The sequence below is a fragment of the Endocarpon pusillum genome (genome assembly GCF_000464535.1).
Source record: "Endocarpon pusillum Z07020 unplaced genomic scaffold scaffold2749, whole genome shotgun sequence".
Lineage (NCBI taxonomy): Eukaryota > Fungi > Ascomycota > Eurotiomycetes > Verrucariales > Verrucariaceae > Endocarpon > Endocarpon pusillum.
Window position 1 is genome coordinate 38,393 of NW_006916232.1, and position 26,331 is coordinate 64,723.

Consider the following 26,331-nt stretch of genomic DNA (forward strand, 5'->3'; position numbering starts at 1 on the left):
GTTGTTGGTACTGTTGGATGAGGTTTGGGAAGTTGCAAACTTTGAACCACCAGAACGGGGTGCTTGCTTAGTCAACCGGCACAGTCAGCATTGCCTTGGCACCAACGACGTCCTATCAATCACAAACTTTGTCTCATCTACCAGAATGATACTACAGTCTTCAGCCGGTTACATTTGACTGCCCTGGTCAGCGTATGGACTTGTAATAGACTCTTCATGACCCTTGCATTACCATTTGTATATGGAGCCATAGAGCCATAGTGTCTGGCAATGCATATTCCTCTTCTCCATTTGAGTCAAAGCTCTGCCACCATATATTGGTCCTTCGGTGCGGTTTTATTGCTACTACTATGAGTGTAGCATGGGCAGAGTTCCGGCTTATGAGAGCACAAACCAGCATGCTCTCCGTCAACGCTGGTACATTTAATTGCAAAGTACAGGAATATACTAAGCTGCCTACCAGCATCGATGTCTATGGCTTTGCCAGAATGGGCTCCCATGGAAAACCTGCTGGAGAGAAGGATATATGATGTCCTGGCTTGCCATCTGGCATCTGTCCCCCATTCTCTGGGCAATCTTGAGGAATTCATCGCATGTGTGCAGACTGTCTACTTCATTTTCCAAGCAGCATGAAGGCGGAACTGTTATTGGGCAGAAGTTGTGCTCACAATACTATTCACTATGGGAAAGCTTGTGTAGGGATTTGCTTGACATCTTTCTGCCCGCTGAGCATGACCACTTCGGACGTTTGTGTTCTGGCCATGTGTTCTCTGCAGATATGGCTGTTGAAACTCAGCAACCTTTCCAGGCACTTAGTTGTAGCAGCCTGCTGTTTCTCACTGTGTGCCACCACCTTATCCTTCACTCCATATACCCATCATCCTCCTGGAGAAGTTAGACATCTTTTCATCAACGGGAAAGTGTCGCTCTTCCATTCATTCAGTGATGACGCATGAGCTTCTGATAAGATGTCTGAACCACCACATCTAGGCCCTTCTGTGTTGTTACCAGAGATGACATGTCGTACAGATGCTGCATGCCAGCCTGCTTTCCAGAGCCAGCCTACTGATCAAGGTCAACCTGGCTTGCGTCATCTCGGTAGCACCCAGGTACGATTGCGTACAGGAGCACGTATGACGGAGACCATAGGTGATTATCGTGATATCTTTCAGGAGCTTCAAATTGACCCAGCATTTCAAACCTCGTTTTGGACTGACATCATCTACCGATACCGTCAGTTTGCAAGACATGCCACGTTCCTCAAGCGTGGCACACAAGCATCTATCAGGAACATGAGCGATGAAATTCTCCGTGCATACGGTGAGCGAGTCTGGGGACAAACTTCGTCATGGAGAAGTGGGCTAGAGACAGGAGAGAAGATGTTGCTGTATGAGAAAAATGGAGCCAACGAAGGGTAAGTAGTATATCTAATCCCCCATCTTAGCGGCTATGCTGACAGCTGACATTGGTAGACTGCACGAAATTCTTGCCAAGATGTGGTGGAGAATGCGAGAGCTTCTATACGAGGAGAAACCCAAACCCAAACCCACACCCAAAAAGCGTGGTAGAACTACGTTGGAAAGATTGGGAAATTATGCAGTTGAGCCTTCCTACTTTGAAGGTGACGAGATCTATCTAGTAAGTCTTGCTATGTGTTTACCACGTTCTCCTTCTGACATCTCTTCGTGAAGGGAGACATCGACGACGACAGAGACAACACCCCTGTTGGGACCGACTCGGACGCTGGAACATCCATAAAATCGTCTGGGAAGGCTCGAGCTAAGACTGCCGCAAAGCTGGACAAGCTTACCGGGAAACTGCCAGCTCCCGAGCCAGGCCAATTTCTCACCTTCCAGCAAACTGAGCAGGAGATCATGAACTTAATTGAACGACTCCATGATCTACGTCTTAGCAGTAAACCAGACATCTTTGAGCGCCTATGGCTTGCCCATATTGGTCGTATCGAGGAGATTGAAGCACATACCGAGCCGTATGAGATCACTCCGATTGGGCATCAGGTGGACGAGGAGGGTAGTCCGCTGGGCGGTAAAGCAGTTGATTGCGGTGGTGACCAGGTCGAAGAAGACACCGTCATGGAAGATGGGGAGGAGACTTTCGCGTTTGCAAGCAAGGTCAAACGCTTCAACGCCTCTACAACACAACCAGGCGACAATTTCCTGCGAGCCACCACAGATGCAGCTGCTATCCCCTTCCCAGCCAGTCTTCTCTCGGATGATGCGATCAGAAGACGCATCTTTCCAAACTACTCGGCCGAGCCTTTCAACACTTCGGGCAATCCCATTCCTCCAACCCTGACACAAAAGCATGACATACCACCCACTCTTCCTCAATTGATGTCCATCTACATCATGACTTCACTACCACGCTCTCCCTACCACAACCGTGCGTATCACCACCCCGGAGCTCCGGTGCAAGAACAGGACCAGGTGGCCTTCTTCACTCAGGTGATGAAACGAGTCGACCACATCGTAGACAAGGATGTCAAGGGGTATGCATTGAGCTACGGCTGGTGCGATACTAGTCGTTGGGTTGAGAAGACCGTCGGAACTGGCTGCGGCGGAGTTGGTAAGGGAGAAGAAGCAGGGGAGAGTGAAGGAGAGAGATTGGGGTGGGGAGTGTTTCAGAAGGATCTGCTCGAGGCGGCAAATTCAGGAGTGATGATTTGGCGGATGAAGGTGCTTGTTGTGAAGAAGTGAAGGTTCTTCTGGCGGTGGAGATGTGGAGAGAGGAGAGAGATCGACTTTGCAGGGAGAATCAGTTGGTATGGATGAGCACAAACGGCCTGTCAGAAGAAGGGGGCTTGCTGTTGAGTGAAGTTGGCTACACAAGCTCAGCAAATTCTAACATGGGAGTTAAGTAGTAGCAACTGGGTCACGCTCATCCACCTGGCCGGAGAAAACCCTCATGCCTTGCTGTCATTGAGCAAGATATCAAACCCCTGTATTCATGCCCTTGTCGTACTCTTCGCTTGTTAAAAGCCGAGCAGACTCGCACAGTACGAGTTAGGTTACAGCATGGGACACTCACATCACTTATCTTCCCTGCCACCGCCATCTCACCGCCCACCCCGGACCCAGCACGAGTCATTTTGATAGTGACCCAACCACTCCCTGCTGCAGATCTCTCCTTCTTCCAGTCGAAGCGAATGAGAGAGAGGTAGAATTTGCTGAGTCATCTGCTTGTTGGGGGTGTTACAGCAGATACTGAATCGCCCAACGTTTCGTCCTTCTTGCAAATTGCCATATTCTACCCAAGCAATTCTCCTCGATCGGCGGAAGGGATGGAGTAGTCGGATGTTTGGCTGGCTTGCATGGATCATCATGTGTGATCAAAGTAGTCAGCATGCACGCGCCTCTGCATATTTGATACGGATAACTCGATAATCACCTGTGCTCCATTCGAAAACATGCAGCTAGAGGTTGAGGAAGGTTTCTGCTCAAGAGATAGGCGAATCGGCAGATGCCCGCTGGATGGGGGATGCTGTATGTCATCATTCGAGAACTGGGAAGACAGGTCAAGGGCAAAAAGCTGCTTGTAACCCTCCGCAAGTGGCGGAGTACAACGTGATAGCTGTTGCCCCTGGAAAGGATCTTTTTTGCTCTTTGCTGGTCAGAGGGTCGTCAAGGATGCTTTACAGTATCGCCGGACTTTTTCTCGCTCGTGTTGTGTCTAATTGTTTCTTTCTCAGGGGCTTCTCGGCCGAGACTGACTACTTGCTGATGATCGTCGCGTTCGACAGCACTGATCCTCACCCGGCCATTTACGCACACCACCTCTCTCAGGTCTCTATCAGATCAGGCACAACACCCGTTGAATCCGAACCCTGTTCGTCTCGTGGGGAAGGATCCTAACGGGCCCTATTCTCCGGGCTTCCTTCCTTCCTTCCGGCCCGTTCCCTTTGTTCCCCTTTAACTCTCTCTTTTGGGCAAGGATTTCCCCCCCCCCCGACTGGTCTAAGATTGAGCACAATTTGAGTCAATGCTGTACCATCTCCATAATAATCACAATCAACGCTCTTTTCTTGTCGATTCTGATTTTATTGTGCTTTATCGTTCCATTTCATTCTGGACAACCCTTCACACTCATTTGTTGCAGCGGTAATGGCGGATGCAGTGGGTGTCCGTGACGGTGTCGAGAAACCGTCAGTTTTAATAATTGGAGGTTTGGGTAAGCATTGCTATTCTCAACCATGTATTACCGATGCGCTTGTGTATCTCAATATCCAATGACTACTGTACATCACTAACGAGTATGTGAAGGTTATATCGGTCGTTTTCTTGCAAAATACATTCATACAAATTCCCTTTGCAGTACTGTCCGTCTGGTCGATAAAGTCCTCCCACAGCTCGCCCACCTTGCCCCAGAGTTTACCGAACCATGCCACCAATCCATCTTCCTCCAGGCCGACGCCTCACGAGAAGCATCGATGTCCCGCATCTTCGAGCGGCCCGACGGCTCTACAAAACCTTGGGATTACGTCTTCAACTTGGGAGGAGAGACCGCCCTGTCCCAAGCACTGGAGGTGTACAAACTACGAAGTGTAGCACTGAGCGTCACACTGGGAAGAGAAGCAGCAAGGAGAGGAGTCAAAGCGTTCGTAGAAGCAAGCACAGGCATGGTATATGCGCCATCGCGCAACCCTCGAAAAGAAACCGACAAGCTCAAACCTTGGCTCAAGCTGGCCAAATGCAAACTCGAAGCCGAAGAAGCCCTGTCCAAGATCCCCGGACTCAACCTCGTTATCCTCCGTCTCGCACACGTCTACGGTGAATACGATGCCGGATTCATCGCCAAAGCCCTCTGTCTGGCCCGGGTATACCAAGAGCAGGAGCGAGAGCTGAAATGGTTGTGGACCGAGGATCTACGCATCAACACCGTGCACGTCGAGGACGTAGCAAGAGCGCTTTGGAAAGCCGCGGAATGGAGGGCGGTGAACAGCACCATACCCGCCGATGCAGCAGCAGCCGCGCCAGAATCTCCCACCTCTCCACGACGAAGCGGCGCCCAATTTTCAACCTAGTCGACCACGGCTGCACCTCACAAGGCACCCTTGCCACCATCATCTCCCAAGTCTTCGGCATCAAGACCGGGTTTCAGGGTTCTCTGATCTCGCAATTCGCCAAGATGCACCTCGAATCCGTGGTTGATGATTTGAATGAAGATATCCTGCAGCCCTGGGCCGATATATTAGCGAAGAAGGGGATTACACGACCGGGGCCATTGAGTCCTTTCCTCGAGAAGGAGTTGCTCAAGGATACGGATCTGAGTTTGGATGGAGGGTTGTTCGAAAGGGTCACCGGGTTTGAGTATCAGCGGGGAGATGGGCTGAAGAGAGAGGGCGTGGAGGAAATGGTAAAAAGTTACGAGAGGATGGGTTGGTGGCCTTAGGGTGGGTGAAGCCGCCCATATGATGAATTTGTGTGATTGATTGGTCCGAGTACTGCGTCTATAATAACATTAGCGATGAGGATGAGGTGGATGCCGACAATGGTGATGAGGACTGGATGGGCAGAAGACCATCTGCAAGACGAAGAATTGGTATCACTATCGAGAAACGATCGGCATTGAAAAATTCTACGGAAGCAAAAGGCTGGGACGAGTGCACAGACGGACGATCAGGCCATCGATTCAAAACCAAAACAATGCACACATGAAAAGAAAGATGGGGAACAAAAATACGGGCCTGTTCTGACATGGACCATGGGGCATCATGAGCGAAATTGGAGTTTTTTCTTAGCATCAGCATTTCCAGGGCATCGTTGGAGATGTTTATCGTATCTGAATACGAGTGTAAGATAGGGCTCTCATATCACGGCCGCAAAGCATGCATTCCCTCCCCCCGTACAAATAGCCTGTGCTATGCACCGAAACGCTCATCGTGTTCCGGAGGCAATGTATGTATTTATCTTGCCCAGGTGTTCATTCCGTCCATCAGTCTGTCCCTCCCTTTCCCCGAACAAGCAGGCAGCAGGCAGTAGGTAATTAAATTCCTCAATCCTCAACGCTCTTTTGATTCGGATGCAACACTACTCCATGAGCATGATCGCAGCAACAACAACAACAACAACAACACATGTACACAGAGAGCACAATCGGATTCGTTACAATACAGACGCGCGCAAAGAGGTTTCATTTTTCGGGGGGAAGGGGGAGGGGTATATAATGGTAGAAAAGGAAAAAGGAATGTGGCTGGTAAGAGAGTTTGACAGATGAGTACGTTGATTTAGAGAGGACCAGAAAAGAAGAAGAATGAAGGGTACAGTGAATGGCATCCGAGATGTCTCGGGGTGGATGTAGGCATATATACCCTGAAAAATGTCGTGAGTCGAGGTGCTCGGTTGGTCGCCCAGCTTGACCTCCCAGTTTAGTGAATCTGTCCTGTGTCAGTACTGGATAGAGAGTAGCTTGATCGGTCATGCTGTTTGTCTCTGGCCAAGTAACGTAGCGGCCAGCAGCAGTCCAGGTCGGTCAACAAGTTCGCTGGAGATTCCAGTCGTGCTTCTGACTGCTCGTACGTCACACCTGCAGCTCGCAAGCTTTATATCTTTCCTCCGGACACCACAGATCTCTCACGTTCCTCACGACCCTCACTTCCGCCGCCTTGGTCTCAGCTAGATACCTTCTATTTCCTTCCCCATCATCACCCACCTCCACCCCGCTCGAACTCGACATGCCCTTGCCACCCTCCGTCAACCCAGCCAACTCCCGATCTCTAGCCTGCATCGTCTTCTCAAGCACCATCTGCATACTCGCCAGCACCTTCTCCGTTGCCTTCGCCAAGGGCAACTCCGTCGCGGCCACGTCATCTTCACTAACCCAGCTCTTCCTATCCGTTACTCCAGCTTCAAGACATGCTTCGCGCAGGCGGACGACCATGAGCGCGGCGAACATGTCTCCAGTCCCGGAGAAGAAACAGGGGAGGGCGGGAACGTCGACTTTGAAGAGGCGCGGTGTGTGGTTTGAAGGGCGGAAAGTGCTGCCGATGATGGAGAGAGTGGGGTTGGAGGGCGTAAGACGGATGGAGGTTACGATGATGTGAGGGATGAGGTAGGTGGTGTGGAGAGTGGAGATTGCGGTTGCAAGGGAGGGAAGGGAATGGATGGGGATACCGGAGAGGGTTCTAGATTTCATGGAGCAGGTTAATGATTGAGATGGGAGGAGGGAAATGGGAGGCGGGAGGTATATATACTCGGCTTCGAATTGGTTGGGTAAGATGAGGTCTGCCTCTCGTAGGATACTCTTGTAGGCTGGGACGACATCTTCATTGACGTAGAGTCTGCCTTGGTCGCCCATTACCGGATCAAGGACTTTTTGAGGTTTTGCTCAGCAACGGTTTCTCTCAACTTGCTCAGCGGTTCGCCTTACCCCAGAAGAAAGACCCTGGCTTGTTTGTTGACCTGAACCGGAGATCACGAGCGATGACACCAACGGCCTGGACTGTTTCTGCGTTCGGCGAGTAACCGGAAAGAAGCATATCAAAGTCGGTCAGGTAGGACTGGCAAAGGCCGTCGTAGATGTCTCGTATCTCCTGAGCAGATGCTTTTGTGCCCCTGACTTGGCAATATCCGGTATGGTTGCCTGCATATGCCTCGGTTGGCTCGAAGAAATTGCAGATGAGTTGCGTCGATGAAAGAAGAGCAGAGAAGCTCAGGCAGATCAGATGCAAAACAAAAGTGGAGCATACTGAAGTGGACGGTGTTCAACGCTGCAACATCACATCCTAGAGCCTGCATAACAAAGGTGGCCATCGTGTTACCGACGTATCTTTGACAGTGAGATCAGATCCAGCTTCTAGGCAATCCAGTGTATTCAAGTTGTTCGACTCACCCATACACCACCTTAAGCCATATTGGTCAGCCAGATCGATCAAGGATATTCGAAACCCTACATGGCTAGCGATCGCCAGGACCTTCGTCTCTGGTATTGCAGGCTCGAAATTCATGGTTGCTCCCAAGTTATGAAATGATGGGAGTATAATGGAAAGATAGAAGATGAGAAGCAAATAGTCTAGTTATCGTAATCTGCGCTAGAGGAGTTGATGATCCCTCGATAAGGCTGACGCCAAGCAACCACCCCTGCTCCGTGACACTATGGAGTACACGTTGAGGTATTCTGCACACCCATCAACCGCATAGAACTCGTGGAGGAAGCTGCCGAAGAGGTACATCGTGTTCAATGGCGCTGGAAGCTGTGCAGAGCCCTCTCTACCTACGAGTACATCAGACTATCCTGGAAAAATCGCAGATTGTCGTTGGCACTTGTAAGTACCTTCCGATTGACTTTGTGGCCATGTTCATTCATCGTCGCCAATCTGTAGAACACAGGTGTCAGCAGTCATGCCTAGTAAAACGAACAGCACAGTCTTACCTTGGGCGCCAAGTAGAATCGTAGATAGCTGTTTCCAGCCAATGGATACTCTACCAACAACGGTACTTCTTGTGATAGACACAGCTTGACTTTCGCAGAGAGGCCGCTTGCCTTGCAGAAGTTGACCAGGTACTTAAGAGAGAAAGTCAACGCGACCGGCTCAGATAGCTGGATCGAAACATCATGGTCTGGCTTCTCGACGTTGCTGTGTTGTCGGACTGTCACGCTGCCGCTACCAATGTCGCCTTGACAAGAAAACCGTACACCATCCTTGGAAGCCTCGATGCTGACTGCACAACTCATCAGTATTATTCACTTTTGGGAACATCCTCCATTGTCCTACCTGATTCGGACATCGCAATAAGGTCCCTGCAGATCCGTTGAAATTCAGAACTAGGCATCTCGATGGTGGCTGCGTAGTCTGTGTCTGGAATACCCAGATGTTCTTGATCAATGTCCATCAATTTGATATCATATTCGCTAAGCCGATCGGTCTCGCTGCTCTCAAAGACCAGGTTGACAACGTCTGGAGCATCTTCTGCCTTGAGTGTGAGGATATCTTCGTTCTGCGCCGCTCGTAGGACTTTGGTGAGCGAAGTCAGATTGATGCCGAGAGCAAGGTTGCGGTCACAGCGAAAGGGCGAGAAGCTCTCGGCTTTCAGGATCATGGAGACCAGAGCGACGTGGGAGTTATCCATGGCTTGAAGGGCAATGCCGGAGTCATTGCAATCAAAATTGCAGTCTTGAACAAGGTCCTTGATAGCATCGACAACCTGCGAACACCATAAGCGAAAGATTAAGAGGTCGGTAGGATTGCTAGTCGCACCTTCTTGAGCAGACTCGCCTGCTCTAGTCTCGCTTCCAGCACTATAAATCGTCAGTCCAGATACCTTCTTGCAGTCCGACCGTGCATACTCTTGACGTATGGTTGACAGGGAATAGGAGGTCAAGGATATAAAAGGTCTGATTATTGTAGAGGACAGAATTCGGCCTTGGTAACGTAGAAGCAGGTTTGAAGCAGGAGGATCAAGATGGTTGCCTTGGACAATCTCACAGTTCAGAGACGATTATCCGCACTTTGCAGTCGCGTGGAACACGCGTTCTATTTATCCTATCTTAGTATAGTCAAGAATATGGACTTGGCATGGATTATCACTGCCAGTGGCAGCAACGAACCAACAATGCAATAAATAGCCATTCCCATCACCTCAGCCAATAACACTTTCAGCATCGTCCCAGCTAAGAAAAGCATATGACTCCCCCAAGGCTTCATATCACTGCTTAGCTAACGAGTTGTTAGTCTGCGCCCACGATAGCTCTTGATTTGGAAGCCCCGCCCCATCTTTCATGCGAGCTATACCAATCCATTCGAACCACCTGTGACAACAATCCACTATCCGTAATCAGTCGATCTACCGATACAAGTCACCCTCGTCACTCTTGTCATTACAGTATATCGGGAGCAAGCTTGAATGAAGCTGTAGATAGTGGGCTTGATGCAAGTGCAGCTTGTGAGTCGGTTCTGCTTCCAGGATAGTGATATGCAGTTACTATTCGAGGCCTCCGGCGTTATGAAAGCCTGAGCAAAGCGAGGTATAGCCCGTCGTAGGGATGGCTGTTTTAGTTGCAATATAGATGAGGTCAACGGGAATGGTGGAGCACAATGCTGCTAGCTTTTGTGGCGCGAGACCCGACCCATTACAGTAGGCACCAAGAGACTATCTGCAAGATCATTATCGCAGCAGAATGGATGAGATAGGATTGTTAAAAAGTGGAGCGAATGTTGGTAGCTTTATCGCTAGTAAATGCACACATCATGTCTACTTTTCGAGAGAGGAGGCTGTGCTATATTGACGCCATGCAATGGCATCCATGCAGGTATAAATTGAGAAAAATAAATCATGCACCGCCCATGATATCGCCCTGCCCCTTGCTAGCTTTTGTAATTCGCACGTCATGAAATCGGACGACCATTGGCTAATCGGCTAGCCTGCCATAGTCTTCAAGGTATCTATTAATGCGTGAGTACAAAGAGGGAGGACTGGGGTAGATCAGTGTCACCTCCGTAGGTAAGGGCTAAGTGTGTACCCTTGGATCTGACTCGCCCGACGAAGATATGCAAGCGCTTGCCTGAAGTATTGCTCGTTGCCAGGTGCGTAAGAGACATTGCCAATGCTCATATAGGCCTCTGCCGCCTAAGTCAACTCGTTAGCTAAGTCTTCTGTGAATTACGGAACACCAGGAACGTACGAGTGCCAGCAGTTGTCCCCGAAGAACTCCATTTCGTTCAGCAACGTTGACAGCTCGGGTCAGGTACTCGGTGGCAGGTACCAGCGTGCCGCGTGCTTCCACATAGTTAGCTGTGTGTCGCCAGCTATTTGCTTCGGCAGTGGCACGGGCGATCTCTGCCGCCTCATCCCAGGAACCGTTGTACGTGGATCGAGCTTGACTATAGTATGAACCGCTTGAAGGACTTCCTTCCTCACGCTGTATTCTTGCTAGAGAATTCTGAGACCGTAAGAGCCAACTCTGCCCGAGGCCTGCAGCTTCGTTAAATTCCTTCTGCTGTCACAAGTAGTTTGGTACCAACCTTGTAAGACGCCAACATCTTCAGGGTACTCCTGTAGAAGTCTGAGCCAGTGTCGGACACACCACTGTGCAATATCGAAAATGCCTCCAGAATCGGGGTCATGATACGCCAAGTCCTGCAGGAGGGAGATGATGAGCACTTGGTCTTGAACATAAGTCGCACGTTGCAAGATGGACGTTTGATCAACATGACGAATGATGGATCGAGCTAATGTTATTTGCTGGTCGAGCTGGTCTGCGCTTGGTTCTGTATCAGGGTTGAACCGTCGCAGCTCACGAACGATAATAGCTAAGCTTTGCGAATCGGTAGTGTTGCTCATGCTTGCGAAAGGGACGGGCAGAGTGATGCTAGGGAAATGGAGCGATTTCAAGAAATGGCAGGATATATGAAGCATGATCTATAGGTATGAAGAAAGCTTGGGGCGAAGTGAAATACAGCGTTGGAAAGGCGCAAGAGACGGATACAACAAAATCGCCTTCTTTCATATGCAAGAACTGGGGCACAGGCCGCACTGTCGCAACAAGCAATGGAGAAGACAAGGTAGCGATTGAGCGTAGCAGTTATGCCCAAGAACTGCTCCTTAATCTCAACTATTATCCTACCTCTTCCAGGTGGCAAGCATTGATTAGAGGAAGGAGCTGAAGTAGATCTTGCTATGAAGTGAGACAGACGCATTTAGAAGCTTGAATTCATTGTCCGGGTACGCGACCTCCAAGCCTCTTGAAGTTCGACGACCGTAATCAAAAAAGGGGATAGACAGAAACGAAGGCCGTGTTTCGGGGGACAGGTCATTAGAAGTTCTCCAGAAGCTTGTCGATAATCCAAAAAGTGTATTTCATGCGGAGCGTTATGTCAGCTGTATCTTTAGTGACAACACAAAGAGTGGCGATGCTTATGCATAATACCAAGTACACGGGGATCCCATCTATTGAAAGGAAATCATGCGCTGAGGGACTATGAACGGAAGAATTTGATGCCTCGGGAGAATGCGTCAGCTTGGAGGCGGAACCAACAGGAGCAGACTTAGTGAAGGTTGTTAGTGCACATTTAGATCGCTGCGCCCAAAAGTCAGCATAGTTGGGAGCAGTGCATCAGCGACAATGAGGTTGTAAGTCCCATGAAACAACGTCCTAATTGAAACGAGGAAGACCAGGCTTGGCTTTTGCATGACAAAAAATCAAGGTCCGATGGGTCCGTAAGGCTGAACTGCGCTTGCTCCGTAGTGCCCACAATTACTTATGCTTATAGAAATGCCACGTTGCGATGGCTGGCTTGCTGGCCCGCAGGATCAATGTAGATCTGTCTCCTCCAGCAGGATCACGGTCATACAGCTTGATTCGTGATACAGATGGATGTTGTAAGGCTAACATATATTTAGCAAGCAGTAACCACGAGGTTTATAGCTGAAATAGACACATAGTATCGGGCGTACGAAGACCAAGCAGCTCATGCGTAGACATGGAGCGGTATCAGCCAAGTCGTTGAGAGTAATGTGGAGACTTTGGAAAATTTGGGTTTGAGTAATCCTGCGCCCAGCGTATTACGGAGAGGTCCGCCTTGTCATTCAGGAGGATCGAGCTACCACTGCATAAAACCAAATCAGAACCAAATTGAAGCCTCAGTAAGGCTGAAACGCGACCGAAAGGGGAAGGCCACCCCCGCCAGCAAGAATCATGCACCAGAGTAAGAGGTCTGGATTCTTCAGCCGCTTTGTTCTTCCCTGGTATGTTCTGTTTTGTATAATCTCGCACGAGCAAAAATATTCCACTTGGACGGTGCCACGGTACAAAATTCACATGCAGAATAATATTATATTATCTTGAACCAATTGACGATCTCCGTTATCCAAACGGACTCTAGAAGCACGCAAATTGAGTCAGGTAGTCACCGCTGAGTATCCCAGAGCAGCTTTTGCAGGTTAACATCCCTCAGGCCGATCCTTCAATCCTTTTGTCTCCTCCATTCTATGTATAGGTCCAACTTGTATACGTCATACTCGTCCGTTACGGCGGCTCTCAATCCCTGGAACGCAGCTTGGATTTCACTCAGCTCACTAGGCTTGTTTTCACTCAGCTCAAACGGAAAACCCCGCCACTCGCGATTTGCAAGGCAGTTGTCCAGAGGTAAAGCGTTGACCTCCCCGGTCATGGTGAGGCACAATTGGGGTTGTATAATGGCCTGCAATGCATCCTTTGCCAAAAAAAGAGTCAGAGTGGAGCCGCTTCAGAAGCTACAAATAAATGAGGATGCGCAAAACCTGCAATTCTCACGTCCTTGCCTGTCTTATCGCCTAAAACAAGCGATCCTGTCTGTGGATATGGATGTCGCTCGATTTCCAGAAATACGTCAGCAAGTTGTTTCATGATCTTCGGTTTCTCCGGCTTCGAAGCAGAGTTCCAATCGAGCATTTTGCCTGGTAGCTTTTCCATTAGAAAAGGTGAGTCCGATCTGGTTGTCTTTGTCGTTCTTGTTGGCATAATGGAAAACTTTGAATACTCTAGCCTTAGTGTTGGCGAGATCACATATCGTAGCGACCTCGCTCGCAAACACGTAGCTGGCTACCTGCGTTGGTGGGAGAGTTGGATCGTTGACAAGTCTCAACCTCGTAAGCTATGTAACACCATCATCGAACACGGCGTCCACATGGCAATTTTTGCCTCCCCTTTGACTCATGATAGCGTCCGTAGCCTTGTGAGTATTCATCTCAAGGACGCGTTGCGCTGGTACTTTGCATGGCATACCGTGCCTTAATCTTGTTGCAAGTTCTGTCAGAGCAGAGACATTCACTCCCTTCATTAGACTCAAAAGATGCTGCTGCTTGGTTGTATTACAAGCGGCATGATATTTGTAAGGGTGGTTGTCCTGATTATTGATTACTCAGTAAATGCTCTGGAGCGGAGTCTCGAGGTCGCATAATCAACTCTGAGAGACAAGTATGGTGCGGTGGTCGCAGATGTTGAGCACAAAATGGGTCAGCATAGGTCATGCAACTACCGTTCCTTTGTTCAGCAAGCTGTCGATTACTCTGTGCGTTCTGACATTCTCAAAGCGGCATCTTTACTTAAGGATAGTTGTTGGAAAATCTCAATTTAACGGTAGATCATGAAGAACAAGAACTTTAGCATTCAGAAATTGAGATAGAGGATATTGGGTTCGGGCTCTGCTTAAGCGGGCAAAGGAGCTGATCATTAAACATCACTATTGCCAATGCTTCCACATCTGCTAAGAGCAAGCCATCCGACATCAGCACCACGGGCCTTTGGTCTTTGTAGTGGTTGCGTTTGTTCCCCATCTCTCAACAAAGCACGGGCGCGCAAGATCACATGACCCACTGAGAACAAAGTTCGGCAACGATTATTGTGTTCGGGAAGTGATCTGGTATTCGACGTTGCTGCGATAATGATCCAAATGTGTCAAACAGGTAGAAGAAATGGCTCTGTTCTCTCTCAAAAAGGCACAGGGCGCGCAGAAATAAGTGCAAATTGCAGCGAAATTAGCTGCGGAATTGGGGCAGGAATTGACCAATCAAAGGCAGGTGAAATGCAGGGATTTGCGTACTACGGTACCGTAGTAGAAATAGCTTCTGACAAAATGGTATTTGATAATTCTGCATGTACCAAGCAGTGTGTGATAATCCAAAAGCCAAAAGGGGAATTCCAACCTAATAGCTGGACTTGGAGCTCATATCTAGAATCAAAAGTGCCAGAAGCATAGAACCGAGTGATGCTCCAGCCACACGCGGGATAAGGTTTCTGAGTTGCAGTGGTTTGATGAGCATTAGCAAGGTGTTTTTCAGGCCTCTCCAAGTCATGTACTATTTAATGGCGAAGCGTCGGATATCAGAGTATCAATACCTCTAGTAGGAGAAGGTCGTTCTAAGCACAATGTTGGCTAGTTATCAGACTTCATGCAACAGTAGTTCTTTGTCTCCGTTGCTCCGATAGGGTCTCATGCCTTCGCAATGCTTGCCATGTGAGTCTTTACAGAGACCACAAGCTGCTAGAGTCTGGCTCCAATCAAGGCCAGCAACTCGTAAGGCTGACTGACAGTAATGACGAGCCGTCTAATCAATCACATTGTCACGGAGCCTCGGTTGGAGGCCCATGCTCGGTTCTCGATCTGGCTATGTGGGTCAAGTTGCGCTAGCTTTGCGCTATATCCCTGACCGCGTAGCTTGATTCGCGTGACGTTGTTCCCAGTCGATCTGAACCTGCTTAACCTTTCAACAATTCTTCAATACTTTACTTTGCGAGAGCTTCTGCATGAGCTTCTGCGTATGGCAGAGACTTCGGATCACTTGCCTATACAGCCACCTGAAGGACTTACTGGTTTATTGCACAACATTAGTGTCCAGTAAACAATCCAAGTCGATGAGATGGAATCTCTGACCTCACAAATGTCACCGCTTGGTGAATACTTGGAAGGTGCGTTCCAATGTATCACCTTCCTCCAAATCATCGGTCTGACCATATCAGGACATGGCGAGGCTTTTCCAGACTTCCAGACAACCGAAGATGATTCGAAAGAATCCTTAAACAAGCCATCATTTGCCCCCAGTTGGCCTCTTCTACCTGCACACTTCCCGATGCAGAAGTTCTTATCGACATCATTGATACTACCTCGTCGACGCTCCAAAACAGAGAAAGCGCTGCAGAACATCTGCTCCGTGAGTACCTTCCACTCTGTACGCTGACTTCACTAACCATTTCTCCTAGGCAGCTATTGGCGTACCAACCTCGGCAAGCAAGCATTTCCTGGAACAATTTCGGTATCCTATAGTCGCATCATCATTGTTGGCCCACGAAGCGAAAATTCCTGTTGATACGGCTGCATCCAACCTAGTCGAACCTCAGGAAGCATTGCAATACAGCATGAACAAATCAGTTAGCTTGCAAGGTGCTGCGGTTACTATTTGGATATCTTTTCTCACTGTTTGGATGCTTCATTGGGTAGAAACACAATCATCTACTTCCACCAGATATTGGTTTAAATTTTGCGTCTTGTCTGTGCTCATGCTTGGTTTGGCAATTGGAATATTTCGACACGCCCGCAGAAGTATTTCGTTACAAATCAGACATGACCCGATGCAGGCACTTTTGGATCTGGTCACAAATTGCCATGCTTTGGACCAAGTTATGCGTTCTGCTTTGAGCCTAATTCAGGAGGCTGAAATTGTCTCCAGAGGATATGAGATGTGAGCAAGCCTTCTTCTAAGTGTATTGCACGTTCTGATAGCAGCCTAAAGCAGCAATTCGCCACCACCTATCAGCCGTATTGACCCGAGGGGATCAGACCGCCGCTGTCTCATTGTTCGACGTGGACTTGCTTGTGTCATTTGTTCAACGATTCAGCGCTACCTCGAAGCCCACAGTGCAATAGTCCCCTTCATTGACCGGACTGACATGCAACGATATCACGACCTTTATGAGCTCGCGCCGCAAGACTACCAAGATATGATGCAAGGTCGGCCTACAGATTTCGAAGAGGACCCTAAGTCCTTAAGAGGTCTGAAGTTGGCACTCGAGCGGGTCTTCATTGCAAGACAAATTCTCTTGTGTGACCTTCTGGCATTGCCCCCAGAGTCACCTATCGCCGAATGTGAACGATGGTCGGTGATCTCCAGTGAAATACGAGATCTCTCGGGCTTTATCGATCGAACTGCTACATTTATTGAAAACCTGATTACTGATGAGGCCAATCGGATCCGAGCTGATCAGTTGAGAGCACGATTCCGAGACATCGCTCAGCCTGGTGAAGGCCTGGCATCTGACATGAATCCACCAACGACACCGGGCAAGCAGAAGACTCAAGCACAGCTTCGTCGGCTCAACGAAATATCGGAGAGTATTCAAAACTTGTACACCAGGATGCTCGTAGTGCAGAACGAAGCGCATGACCTTGCTAGCAATACAGAAACGAGCGCGGATATTACTTCTGTGCTCGCTAACCAGTATGATCTCCTTGGACGTGAGCTACGAAGCCTGATGTCGGAGTGGGAGCATGGCAGAAACACCATGCGCCTTTGTGTCAATGCAGCGGATCGTTCGTCTCTGTCTAGGTCTTCTAGTGGTTTCACAACCCCCCATTCCCCAATTGGGAGCTTAGGAGGAAGTACTGCTATTACCGAAGGCAGTCCTGCTGAGGCATTGAAGCGGCTTACTAGTCAAGGCTTACAAGGGCAAGTCAGCGATGGATTAGGGTCTGATGAGGAAGTCTTTGAAGCTATCTCGCTTTCTCCCAACTCAAAACGTTTGTCCATGACTCGAGAGGAAAAGTTAGCCCGAATGCAAGAAGACCGGCGAAAACGAGCAACACTTCAGGAAAGCAGAGCTACGACCACGAATATGCTGCGGGAGCTTGAGACTGTCATGAAGCATCGTCCGCGAGGGAGAACTACTTCGCGTATCACCAGTGTGTGATGTATAACACCATTTCAGTACACAATTCATCAAGACGGGGGATTTGCATGAGAAGTCATTGCCTTGGTGCATTGTGATGTTACGGCGCTGGGAACAACAAAACGTATATTTGAATTGGGCGATGGGATGAGAGATCATTGTGTTGGTGCATTGGGATGTTACGCCGCTGGGAACAACAATATTTGAATTGGGCGATGGGATGATAGATCATTGTGTTGCTGCATTGGAGTGTTACAGCATTGGGAACAACAAAATGTATACTACGTCTAGATTCCTGGGGCATTAGCACACACCCTCTTTTTGGACAGGCTGTGACTAAGCATTTTCTTACCGGCTCAACTTCGGCTCAGCCTCCGCTCAGTCTTCATGTCCTCCGCTCACCCGCCGGCAGTGAGAGCCGAAAAAAGGGTGGTCGGACAAGGCACGTACCGCTTTTTTTGATTCCGCCCATCCTCATGTCTGGTCTTTGGGGAGCTTGAGTCCACCAGGTCGCGCGCCCATTAGAACCCTCCGCTCATTGACCGACTTGCGTCTGATCTAGCAATATATTGGACTGCCTGCTGCAATTTTGAGTGCGGCCTGGGGTCCCGCTCGCCTCTCACCTTCTCTTAGATGCGCAGGGGGCATGAGCCGCAAGGATGACGTTTGACTCTCTCTCTCTCTCTCTCTCTCTCTCTCTCTCTCTCTCCCTCCCTCTCCCTCCCTCTCCCTCCCTCTCCCTCCCTCTCCCTCTCTCTCTCCCCCTCTCTCTCCCTCCCCCCCTCATTCCCCTAGATACTGGGGATCCCCTGTTGATAAGCTGCACTGGGGTACCTAAGTATCAACCGCCATTCGGCGCGTGGCGGTGCGTAAATGGGACCAAGATGCATTTCCTTTCAGAGCTACCCAGCATCCCAGCTAGCTAGGAGAGGAGACATGCAACCTTCAGCGCCTCTCTCTCCTTCTGTGTGTGTCAGTCCGGTAAAACAAGTAAAAGTGGGGAGACTACTGGGAATGGTGAGGATGGTATGTCTCTAGAGCTCGTCTGGCTCGTTCCGGGGTTCTTTAGGAAACAAGGCTGACGTGTTTAGTGAACGTCCGTGTGCAAGGCCAGCTTCGAGGAGCGATCTACGCGGTAAGTACTGAACTACGATACAGACAACAAACAGCTCTTGTCTACTAATTAACAACTATTACTATAAGGGTATCATCGAGCTTGTAAAGGGAGGGGTTGAGAGTCAAAGAGCGTTCGTTGGGTGAAATCAAGGAACTTGCTCGCGGATGATGAGCATGCCGCCGTGAGGCATCTCCAAGAACCTGGAGGACCTGTTCTTTCATTTTCCGCGATACTTTTATATGCAAAAGCTCACCGGTCGAAGCACTGATCACCGCCAAAAAGTGAGTATGTAGTGGGATTGAAAGCAGGAAGGTCAGATCATTTTGCTTGATTTATCACTTTGAGTAAGTACTGGCACGTTAAGTGAGCTGTAGAATGCAACGCTTTTGCGGGAGGTGCAGAAGCGGATGGTGGAATAGCATCGTTGACTCGCAGCTTTTCATTGCGCCGCCGTATTCCGCTCCTCCAGTCTTGTAAAGAAAAAAAAGCCCTCCCTTTTCATGTGCTCTTGAAGTAAGGCTAAGAAGCAACCCCGCCCGCGTCCTCACCATCTTTTACGGGCTTGAATCGCGCTCGAGGAGTGTAGCCGTTTCCACACTTATTATCCCTCACCCAGAGTTAATTCCTTGGGAGTAGATTCCCGATGGGAAATCCCTGGAAATGCTGAGTCAGTCCTCTCCTGCCTACGTGTAGTGGCAGAAGCAGCGGATGTAGTTTGCTTACGATATACACCAGAATTCTGATGCTGATGCGCCACTCTCCGGCCTCATCTTGGACCCATGTATCGCGGAATTGGCCGCTGAGGCTGCTAGCCTGGCCCTGAGATCAGCCAGGTGGAACGTACAGGGGAGATCAACCCCGATAACCTCTCACATACCAATCCCTGCCAGGGCCCAGAAACGCCAAAGAACGTAGTGGTGAAATAGGTCAAACTCTTGGCCAAGCACGGATTTTGAGGGTCCACCTCGATCAGCGGGGAACTGATGAGGTCGTGCCCGTCTACTCCCTCCCCCGCCGTCAGTACCTGCCTGATAGCTTGTTTGATGTTGTCTCGTCCCTTGACGACGCCGATCGGTGCCGACAAGTTTGCCACGGCGTCCTCGGTGAAGACGTAATCGAGGCCGTCAAAGTCCTCTCCGCCCAGGGCGAGAGAGTTGAGCGCGAGCTTGTTGCGGATTTGACTTTCCGAGACCTGGGTGCTGAGGAGTTCGGACGGAGATTGGCGCGAAGGAGGTTCGTAGTAGTATTCGACCAGATCAAACAAAGGGAGAGGGTCAGGTGCTGTTTCAGGAGCTGGAGCGGGGGTACATTTTTTGGGAGAAGCCGCAGAAGAGACGACGGTATTACAAAGGATGAGGGTTGTAGAAAGTGCAAATGATAGGAGTGATTTCATGATCAGAATAGGTTGTAGAGAGATTAAAGGACAATGATGAAAGGAATGTTTAGGTTCTCGGGGTAATAAGCACGTTGTTGGAAGAATTGCAGGTACACTGGCAACAAAGGAACACTCATATATATATACACAAATACACTGTCGTAACTGGCTTCAAGATCAAAACACAGGTGTGGGTGGCTACCTGTTCCGATCATAACAAAGACTATTTTCATCGTCATGTTTCCCAGCTAGAAGTCATATTACTTCGTAATAGTGCTCCCTGATTCTTGATGACAGCGGCTGCTGCTCTTTCATGCATATTGATTCTACAATAGCCTGGTTCGGATCTGGCTCGATCCTGGGCTTTCGCAGAGTTCATCAAAGGGATTTGGAGGTTAATTCTGGGCTAAGGTGCGGTGACTCAATCAGACATATACGACAGCTGGGCTGAGGAGCTTTCTTTTGCGGTTGGCGAGTGGTCTGTTTGGAGAGAAGAAGTCAACCTGTTGAGTTATCTGGACATTCGCCTGTAGTACTTCGATGAAAAGTTAAGTCATATGAAATAAAGAGCAGCATCTTTGGTCCGATTGAAATCGTGTTGTACAGTCGATGGGTGACACATGTGAGGCACTACTAGTAATGCTTAGAGCCGGGTATCACCGCAGAAACGACAAGTATCCACCCGCGGGCAATGCCTCAATTAGCGTATATCGCAAAAATTAAGCTCAAATAAGGTTACCTGGAAAACTTCTCACAACAACCTCTCAATAAGCAGACATCTAGCTAAGAATATCTGGATCAGCCTACTCTTGATGATGTCCTCCCTCGAAGAAGATGCGTAGAGATGTTGATATGCAAGACTTGTGGCAATATTAAATCAATAAGATCGACAGCGCTAATTGAGGCATTCCAACCCCCTGTTTGCCCGCGGAGTGGATAGCGAATGTTAAGGGCCGAAGCTTGGCGCCAAAATTTACGGGAGTTCTCAGATTCCTGCTATGCTACACGCCCCTTTAATAGGGGATAGGACGCCCATTTCGCTCATTTAGGGCAGCTACTCTATCTGGCGTTGTTGAGATAGCCCTATTAATCTCATCCAGAGTTATTTTATCCCACTCCTCCTGGATAGCCCTGCGCAGAACAGCCTCTTCGAAGATAACCCCCCTGGACTTCAAGCGCTGCTTTATTATTCTCCAGATCGTCTCAATGGGGTTGAGATCAGGCGAATTAGCAGGGTTCATCTCCCATTTGATCCCTAGAAGGTCCTTGAGTGCTTTAACCTTGTTAGGACCCTTGCCCTTGGTACCATGAGGCCTGTCATTATCTTCGATTAGTACGTGATCTTTATCCTAATTAAGAGCGACAATTTCTTTCAAAATAGCTATATAATCACTCTGAATAAGACGTCCCCCTACTCTGGAGCCTGTATAGAAGTGGAGCTGACCCTTGAAATTCTATCTAATAACTGCGTACACATGGATACGATTTCTTTCAAAATAGTCATATAATCGCTCTGAATAAGACGTCCTCCTACTCCGGAGCCGGTGTAGAAGTGGAGCTGACCCTTGAAATTCCATCCAATAATTGCGTATACATGGATTGACTGATTTTGACGCTTGAGCTTGAATTGGGTCTTTGATAGGGCATTTCGTGCTTCAAGCCCTAGTCGACGATGAATTTAAGCCTGTCGTTGCAAGCAAGTAGCAAAATGAGACTCCTTATACTATCAATACTTCTTAAATTAATCTAATTGCTAATACTAGCGCTTAAATCCCTATATAATTCAAGCATTAATATACATTTATAAGAGCAATTTTTTTTGCGCGGCCATATAGGTCCTTACGCCAAAATCCTTTATATCGCTTGAGCTTGAATTGGGTCTTTGATAGGGCATTTCGTGCTTCAAGCCCTAGTCGACGATGAATTTAAGCCTGTCGTTGCAAGCAAGTGGCAAAATGAGACTCGTCACACCATCTATACTTCTTGAATTGATCTAATTGCTAATATCGACGCTCAAATCCCCATATAATTCGGGCATCAATATGCGCTTGTAAAAGCATTTTTTTCTGCGCCGCCATATAGGTCCCTACGCCATATTTCTTTGAATAGCACGTTCAGAGCCATTAGCTATACCAATAGTCTTTTCTACCTTGAAATAACTAGAAGAAGCGAAGCCAAAATTAGCATCTTCTACTGCCTTAATTGCTTCACACTTATATTGAGTAAGTACTTGATTTCGACCTCGATTGTGGACTTTCTGGCTGCGGCGCGCAGTTCCTTCTTTGATGATTCGATAGCCAGTTATTTCAGATATATTATTTATCTTAAATAGCTCTGTACGAGGTAATTTGCCAGCTGTGTGGCGTACATCAGCGAGGAGGCGCGCGCGGCGCGGCGTGTCAAGCATCGTTTTAAGCGTTCGTGGGGCCGCAGGAGAAGGAGGATCTATCGAATAAGACTTTCGGCAGACGCGTCGTCTATTTCCCCGTTCAGAATCCATTGTTCACTAGATTTGAGTGAGTATTGGTAGAGAAATAGGGGAATGAAGAAGGGGGGGAGAGGAAGGGGATCTGAGAAGTCCCATAAATTTCTGCGCCAAGCTTCGGGCCCAGAACCTGGCATCTACGGAGAGTTCAGGAAAGAATTCAGTCGATGCCCAGAGATGCTCAGGCTCGGAACAATCTTGCACAGCCACAGCTCAAGGCTGCTCATCCATCGCCCAGGTTACAATCACGTATTTTCAGATCTCAAAGCGGAAATGGAATTTGGAGAGAGCAAGATTGGTGTGCGAGTATGGTGGCATACCAGATGAATAACTTCGAACTACCTCGCCTCGCTCAACGTATTGAGTTTGCCCATTGATTCCTCCCTAGAGAATTCATAGCACAATCACTTGCAACCAAAATATCCACTTCTCTGGAATACGATGCGCTCATCTATCATTAGCTGATCACTCCATGTTCAAGGCCCAATCTGTTAGAAGTAGTAGCAAACAGCGTACGGAAGTGCCAATTCACTTGATTGAGTTACTCCTATCAAGAGGAGCATTTGCTCATACTAATAGCTTAGAAGCGCAGTACTGTAACAGGGCAGATACAGCATTTGGCGTTCAATTCGTATAGCGATGCTCACTGCCCTAAATAGCAGGGCGTAACAGTTACAAGAGCGTTTCGTGCGTTTTGCATGCGGGGACCCTTGTACCATCATGCTAATACGTAACAGATACGTATCATATACGCAGGGATTCTGACACAATCTACCAATGAAAACCCCATATAGAGAACATCAACACAATCATGGTCATCTTTACAGCGTCTACTCTGGCTGCAAGGCCAATCATATATCGTCGCACTTTACAACGGGAAAGGTGGATAGTACCCACATGTACGGAGTAGATCTTGTTACTCTCGATTCGTAGAATTTCTGCAGGATGTTCATAGCTTTTCCAGCGGACGACCTCCTTGATCCCTTTTCTTCTGGACTATTTGTGTCACGGCTGCCATGCTTGTCGGCCGCTAGCGCTAGGGCCGCCGGGGATTGATTGGCACTACGCGTTAGTAAGGGGCATGCTCGCTATATAGGAGCGACCCCAGTGCCATCCTCGTCGGCTCTGCAGTCTTAGGATAGCACTCAACATGGGCTGAAGATCTCGCGCACTCGTCGCCTGCTTCCAACGTGACACGTGACAATTTGACCAACCGTTTGTTATTACGGTGTGTTGTATCTTCCTGTTGCCTGCATGACAGCCAATGAGGGAAATTCTGCTCCAAATTATCATCTCTTTCCGGGAGTAACTGGCCTTATATAGACAATTAGAGATAGAGTTTAATCTTAGTGATGTTGAGATTCAATCTAACGTTCTTTTCGCCAAGACTGCAGCAACATCATTACACTGACTTAAATCGCGGGAACGTTATCTCAATCAGGCAGTTGTGGGGCCTTGGCGTCTGCGGAGGGTTTTCACCCGAACTTTTGTACTCCATTGACAATCTCCTGCACCAGATATTTCCCATCCTCCCACGCCTCACCATACATGATCCCATGCATATATACATGTGTCACAAGCCGGTACACAACCTCGCCCGGCCCATCTATCTCCACCGGTCTCAACGCCAACCCCGCCACGACCGCAATCTTATCCCCCGCCTTGATCATATTTGCGGCTTGGTTGTTTTTAGATACTACAGCCGGTGCAGTACCCATGTATCCTTCCTCTGTGGTGAAGAGTGCCCTTCTGTTCGCAAAGCCAAAGACGAGGAAATGGTATTTCGAAGCTTCGGTCGTCATCAATAAAACGCCCGGCGAAGCTTCAGGTACCTGCTGTGTTATGGATTCAAGTGCAGCTTGGGAAGGAGTGCTAGGTCCGTCAAGTCCTGCCTGTTGCAACCTATTGTAGGACCGCATCAGCAGATCGGCGTCGCTGAGCGTCATCGTTTTGTACCAGGCGTCAAATGAGAGGTTCTCGTTTGGATTTCGGCGTGGTGTGTCAGATATGAGCGTGCGGAAGAGTGCTTCCTGGACTGTCCCACCCATCTGGTACTCGGCGTACCAGGACGCGACGTCGACCCAGCTCTTGAGAGTCTGAAAAGCAGTGTCAAGCATGCGGCAGGCGTCTTGCATGGTATGTACACCAACGGAACCGGTGCGACAGAACTCGGATGTTGGATTGATGCTGGCAATTACTTGCATGTAGATATGCAACGATTCGGCGCAGTATACGACCAAGTCGATGATCTTGCCTGATACTACTAACCGCCTCTGATCGTGCGAGAAGCTCCATTTCGGATCCGCTGGGCCCGCCGCGCAGAACCGGTCTCGTGTCACAGCGATTCTCGCGTCCGGACTATTGTATCGCCAGCCTTCATCGCTCCAGTCTGGGACCCAAGATGATAGACTAGGCCTGGCATGACGATGATCTGACGGCGCATCAAATAGGAAATAGAGATTTTTGTCGTGATTGATACAAGCCACGACAGCGTCCCTGTAAACGTCCTCAACTGATTTCTCATAATCAGGTTGTGGAATCTCGATTCTGAGTTTCTTCAGTACACTGAACAGTGCAAAAATCTTGTCTTTGGGATCTGATGACTTCTTTCCTGTGACGTCAAGCAATATCGACCAGAGCAGAGGCCGAACAAGTCACCGCGCTTCTTCTCGAGTATTGCTCGAAGTTCAGGTAGATGTTCAGTCACAAGGAACTGGAAGAGGGCTCTCTGAGACTTGACCGATTTCTCGATATGTCCAAATGGGTATTTCATGGCTTTTGAGTGCGTCTGTTGCAGTGATCCACGTGACCCATTGGAGAATCAGGTCTGCATTCTGTCCACCATAAACGAAAAGTTTGTTTGCTTGGGCGAGCGTGACTTCTTGGATCGTCCACATACGCGTGAACCATGACCGATTGAATAATGGAGCAAAGGGATCATCGGCCGGAGATCTTAATCCTGATAGACAAAAGATGTGGTCAACTCGGACGCACAAAGGTCAGTAGATTCATCATATCGAGCATCCCGCAGCTTTGACCAAGTTCCTCACATTCTCGTGCATTTCTCGTTGTAGATTTGCCGCATGCTCCTCCTTTGATAAACCAGCGGGGGGCGGACTCGACTTTCCCGTATAAGATGCATGCATTTCCATTGGCAAAAGGCTCTTCAGGCTCCTCGCCGCCTCAACCATCGCATGATCCCATTCGCCAAGCCATACCATCGCGGAACTCGCCAAAGAGTATATCCGCCTCATCAGTGCCACCTGCATGCTCTTCTCTGGTAGATTGCTCTGGTAGATTGCTCTGGTAGATTGCTCTGGTCGATGCAGATACTGTCGATCCAGAGCGTGAGGGTTTCGTCAGTTTTCCGAAGTGCACGCATCGCGGCGACACAGTTTGCTGTGATGAGTAGAACCCCACCATCGCATTGAATTGGCTGGGACACGATTTGAGCATCCCATGCATAGGACAGGGCTGTAAATAGATGAACAGGTGAAGTGTCTAGACAGATTTGGACCGGTCTACAATGAAGCGGATCGGAGGGAGTGGATGTAGGACTTAATTTGAGGATGCGAACAGTATTTGGGCTGGTAAAAGGCGCGTGCCTGTATAATATAGGGTGGTCCATTCCAAACATAGATATTTCCTAATTCAGCCCTGCGTTAAGAGTTCTGAGGCACGAGATTCAAGTCGAGAGGAAAGCTTGTCTTCATTGGCCATTTTCCTGTGAGCTGCGCCTTTCAAGTCTTCTTCAACTTGGAGTAGTTAAAGTCGCAGCCTACACATACGCCCAGGTGCTGGAGCCCTAGATGGACACAAGGTCTGGAGTCGTGCATCGAAGTCACCAATATCCTCTGTCACTGAATGCGTCTCCTTCCTTATTAAGTGTAGTGTTCCCGCCATCCAGTACGTAGTACGGAATTGTGCATCAAAAGTCATCAATATACGGAGCACACTAAAACTAGAGCGCCACTAGCG

At 48.9% G+C, this 26,331-nt stretch overlaps 8 protein-coding genes across 8 annotated transcripts; 4 read left to right on the forward strand and 4 right to left on the reverse strand.

The window, feature by feature from the left end:
- Window positions 1–968: 968 nt before the first annotated feature.
- Window positions 969–2,717, forward strand: EPUS_02089 (uncharacterized protein; the record flags this gene model as incomplete). Its single annotated transcript, XM_007803856.1, has 3 exons — window positions 969–1,414; window positions 1,473–1,638; window positions 1,692–2,717. 3 exons carry the CDS (start codon window positions 969–971, stop codon window positions 2,715–2,717), a joined length of 1,638 nt encoding a protein of 545 aa, XP_007802047.1.
- Window positions 2,718–4,121: 1,404 nt separating this feature from the next.
- EPUS_02090 (uncharacterized protein) lies at window positions 4,122–5,041 on the forward strand (the record flags this gene model as incomplete). Its single annotated transcript, XM_007803857.1, has 2 exons — window positions 4,122–4,188; window positions 4,281–5,041. The coding sequence occupies 2 exons, from the start codon at window positions 4,122–4,124 to the stop codon at window positions 5,039–5,041; spliced, it is 828 nt and encodes a 275-aa protein (XP_007802048.1).
- A 104-nt stretch (window positions 5,042–5,145) lies between these two features.
- EPUS_02091 (uncharacterized protein) lies at window positions 5,146–5,675 on the forward strand (the record flags this gene model as incomplete). The annotated part of the gene is made up of 2 exons (XM_007803858.1): window positions 5,146–5,373; window positions 5,460–5,675. The coding sequence occupies 2 exons, from the start codon at window positions 5,146–5,148 to the stop codon at window positions 5,673–5,675; spliced, it is 444 nt and encodes a 147-aa protein (XP_007802049.1).
- Window positions 5,676–6,537: 862 nt separating this feature from the next.
- On the reverse strand, window positions 6,538–7,963 carry EPUS_02092 (uncharacterized protein; the record flags this gene model as incomplete). Its single annotated transcript, XM_007803859.1, has 3 exons — window positions 6,538–7,328; window positions 7,387–7,667; window positions 7,782–7,963. The coding sequence occupies 3 exons, from the start codon at window positions 7,961–7,963 to the stop codon at window positions 6,538–6,540; spliced, it is 1,254 nt and encodes a 417-aa protein (XP_007802050.1).
- Window positions 7,964–8,314: 351 nt separating this feature from the next.
- Window positions 8,315–11,297, reverse strand: EPUS_02093 (uncharacterized protein; the record flags this gene model as incomplete). The annotated part of the gene is made up of 6 exons (XM_007803860.1): window positions 8,315–8,332; window positions 8,389–8,678; window positions 8,732–9,255; window positions 10,477–10,583; window positions 10,639–10,928; window positions 10,979–11,297. The coding sequence occupies 6 exons, from the start codon at window positions 11,295–11,297 to the stop codon at window positions 8,315–8,317; spliced, it is 1,548 nt and encodes a 515-aa protein (XP_007802051.1).
- Window positions 11,298–15,374: 4,077 nt separating this feature from the next.
- EPUS_02094 (uncharacterized protein) lies at window positions 15,375–17,397 on the forward strand (the record flags this gene model as incomplete). Its single annotated transcript, XM_007803861.1, has 4 exons — window positions 15,375–15,402; window positions 15,454–15,644; window positions 15,694–16,172; window positions 16,224–17,397. 4 exons carry the CDS (start codon window positions 15,375–15,377, stop codon window positions 17,395–17,397), a joined length of 1,872 nt encoding a protein of 623 aa, XP_007802052.1.
- Window positions 17,398–19,111: 1,714 nt separating this feature from the next.
- On the reverse strand, window positions 19,112–19,886 carry EPUS_02095 (uncharacterized protein; the record flags this gene model as incomplete). The annotated part of the gene is made up of 3 exons (XM_007803862.1): window positions 19,112–19,147; window positions 19,217–19,312; window positions 19,371–19,886. The coding sequence occupies 3 exons, from the start codon at window positions 19,884–19,886 to the stop codon at window positions 19,112–19,114; spliced, it is 648 nt and encodes a 215-aa protein (XP_007802053.1).
- Window positions 19,887–23,828: 3,942 nt separating this feature from the next.
- EPUS_02096 (uncharacterized protein) lies at window positions 23,829–25,126 on the reverse strand (the record flags this gene model as incomplete). Its single annotated transcript, XM_007803863.1, has 2 exons — window positions 23,829–24,964; window positions 25,012–25,126. 2 exons carry the CDS (start codon window positions 25,124–25,126, stop codon window positions 23,829–23,831), a joined length of 1,251 nt encoding a protein of 416 aa, XP_007802054.1.
- Between the last annotated feature and the right edge of the window lie 1,205 nt (window positions 25,127–26,331).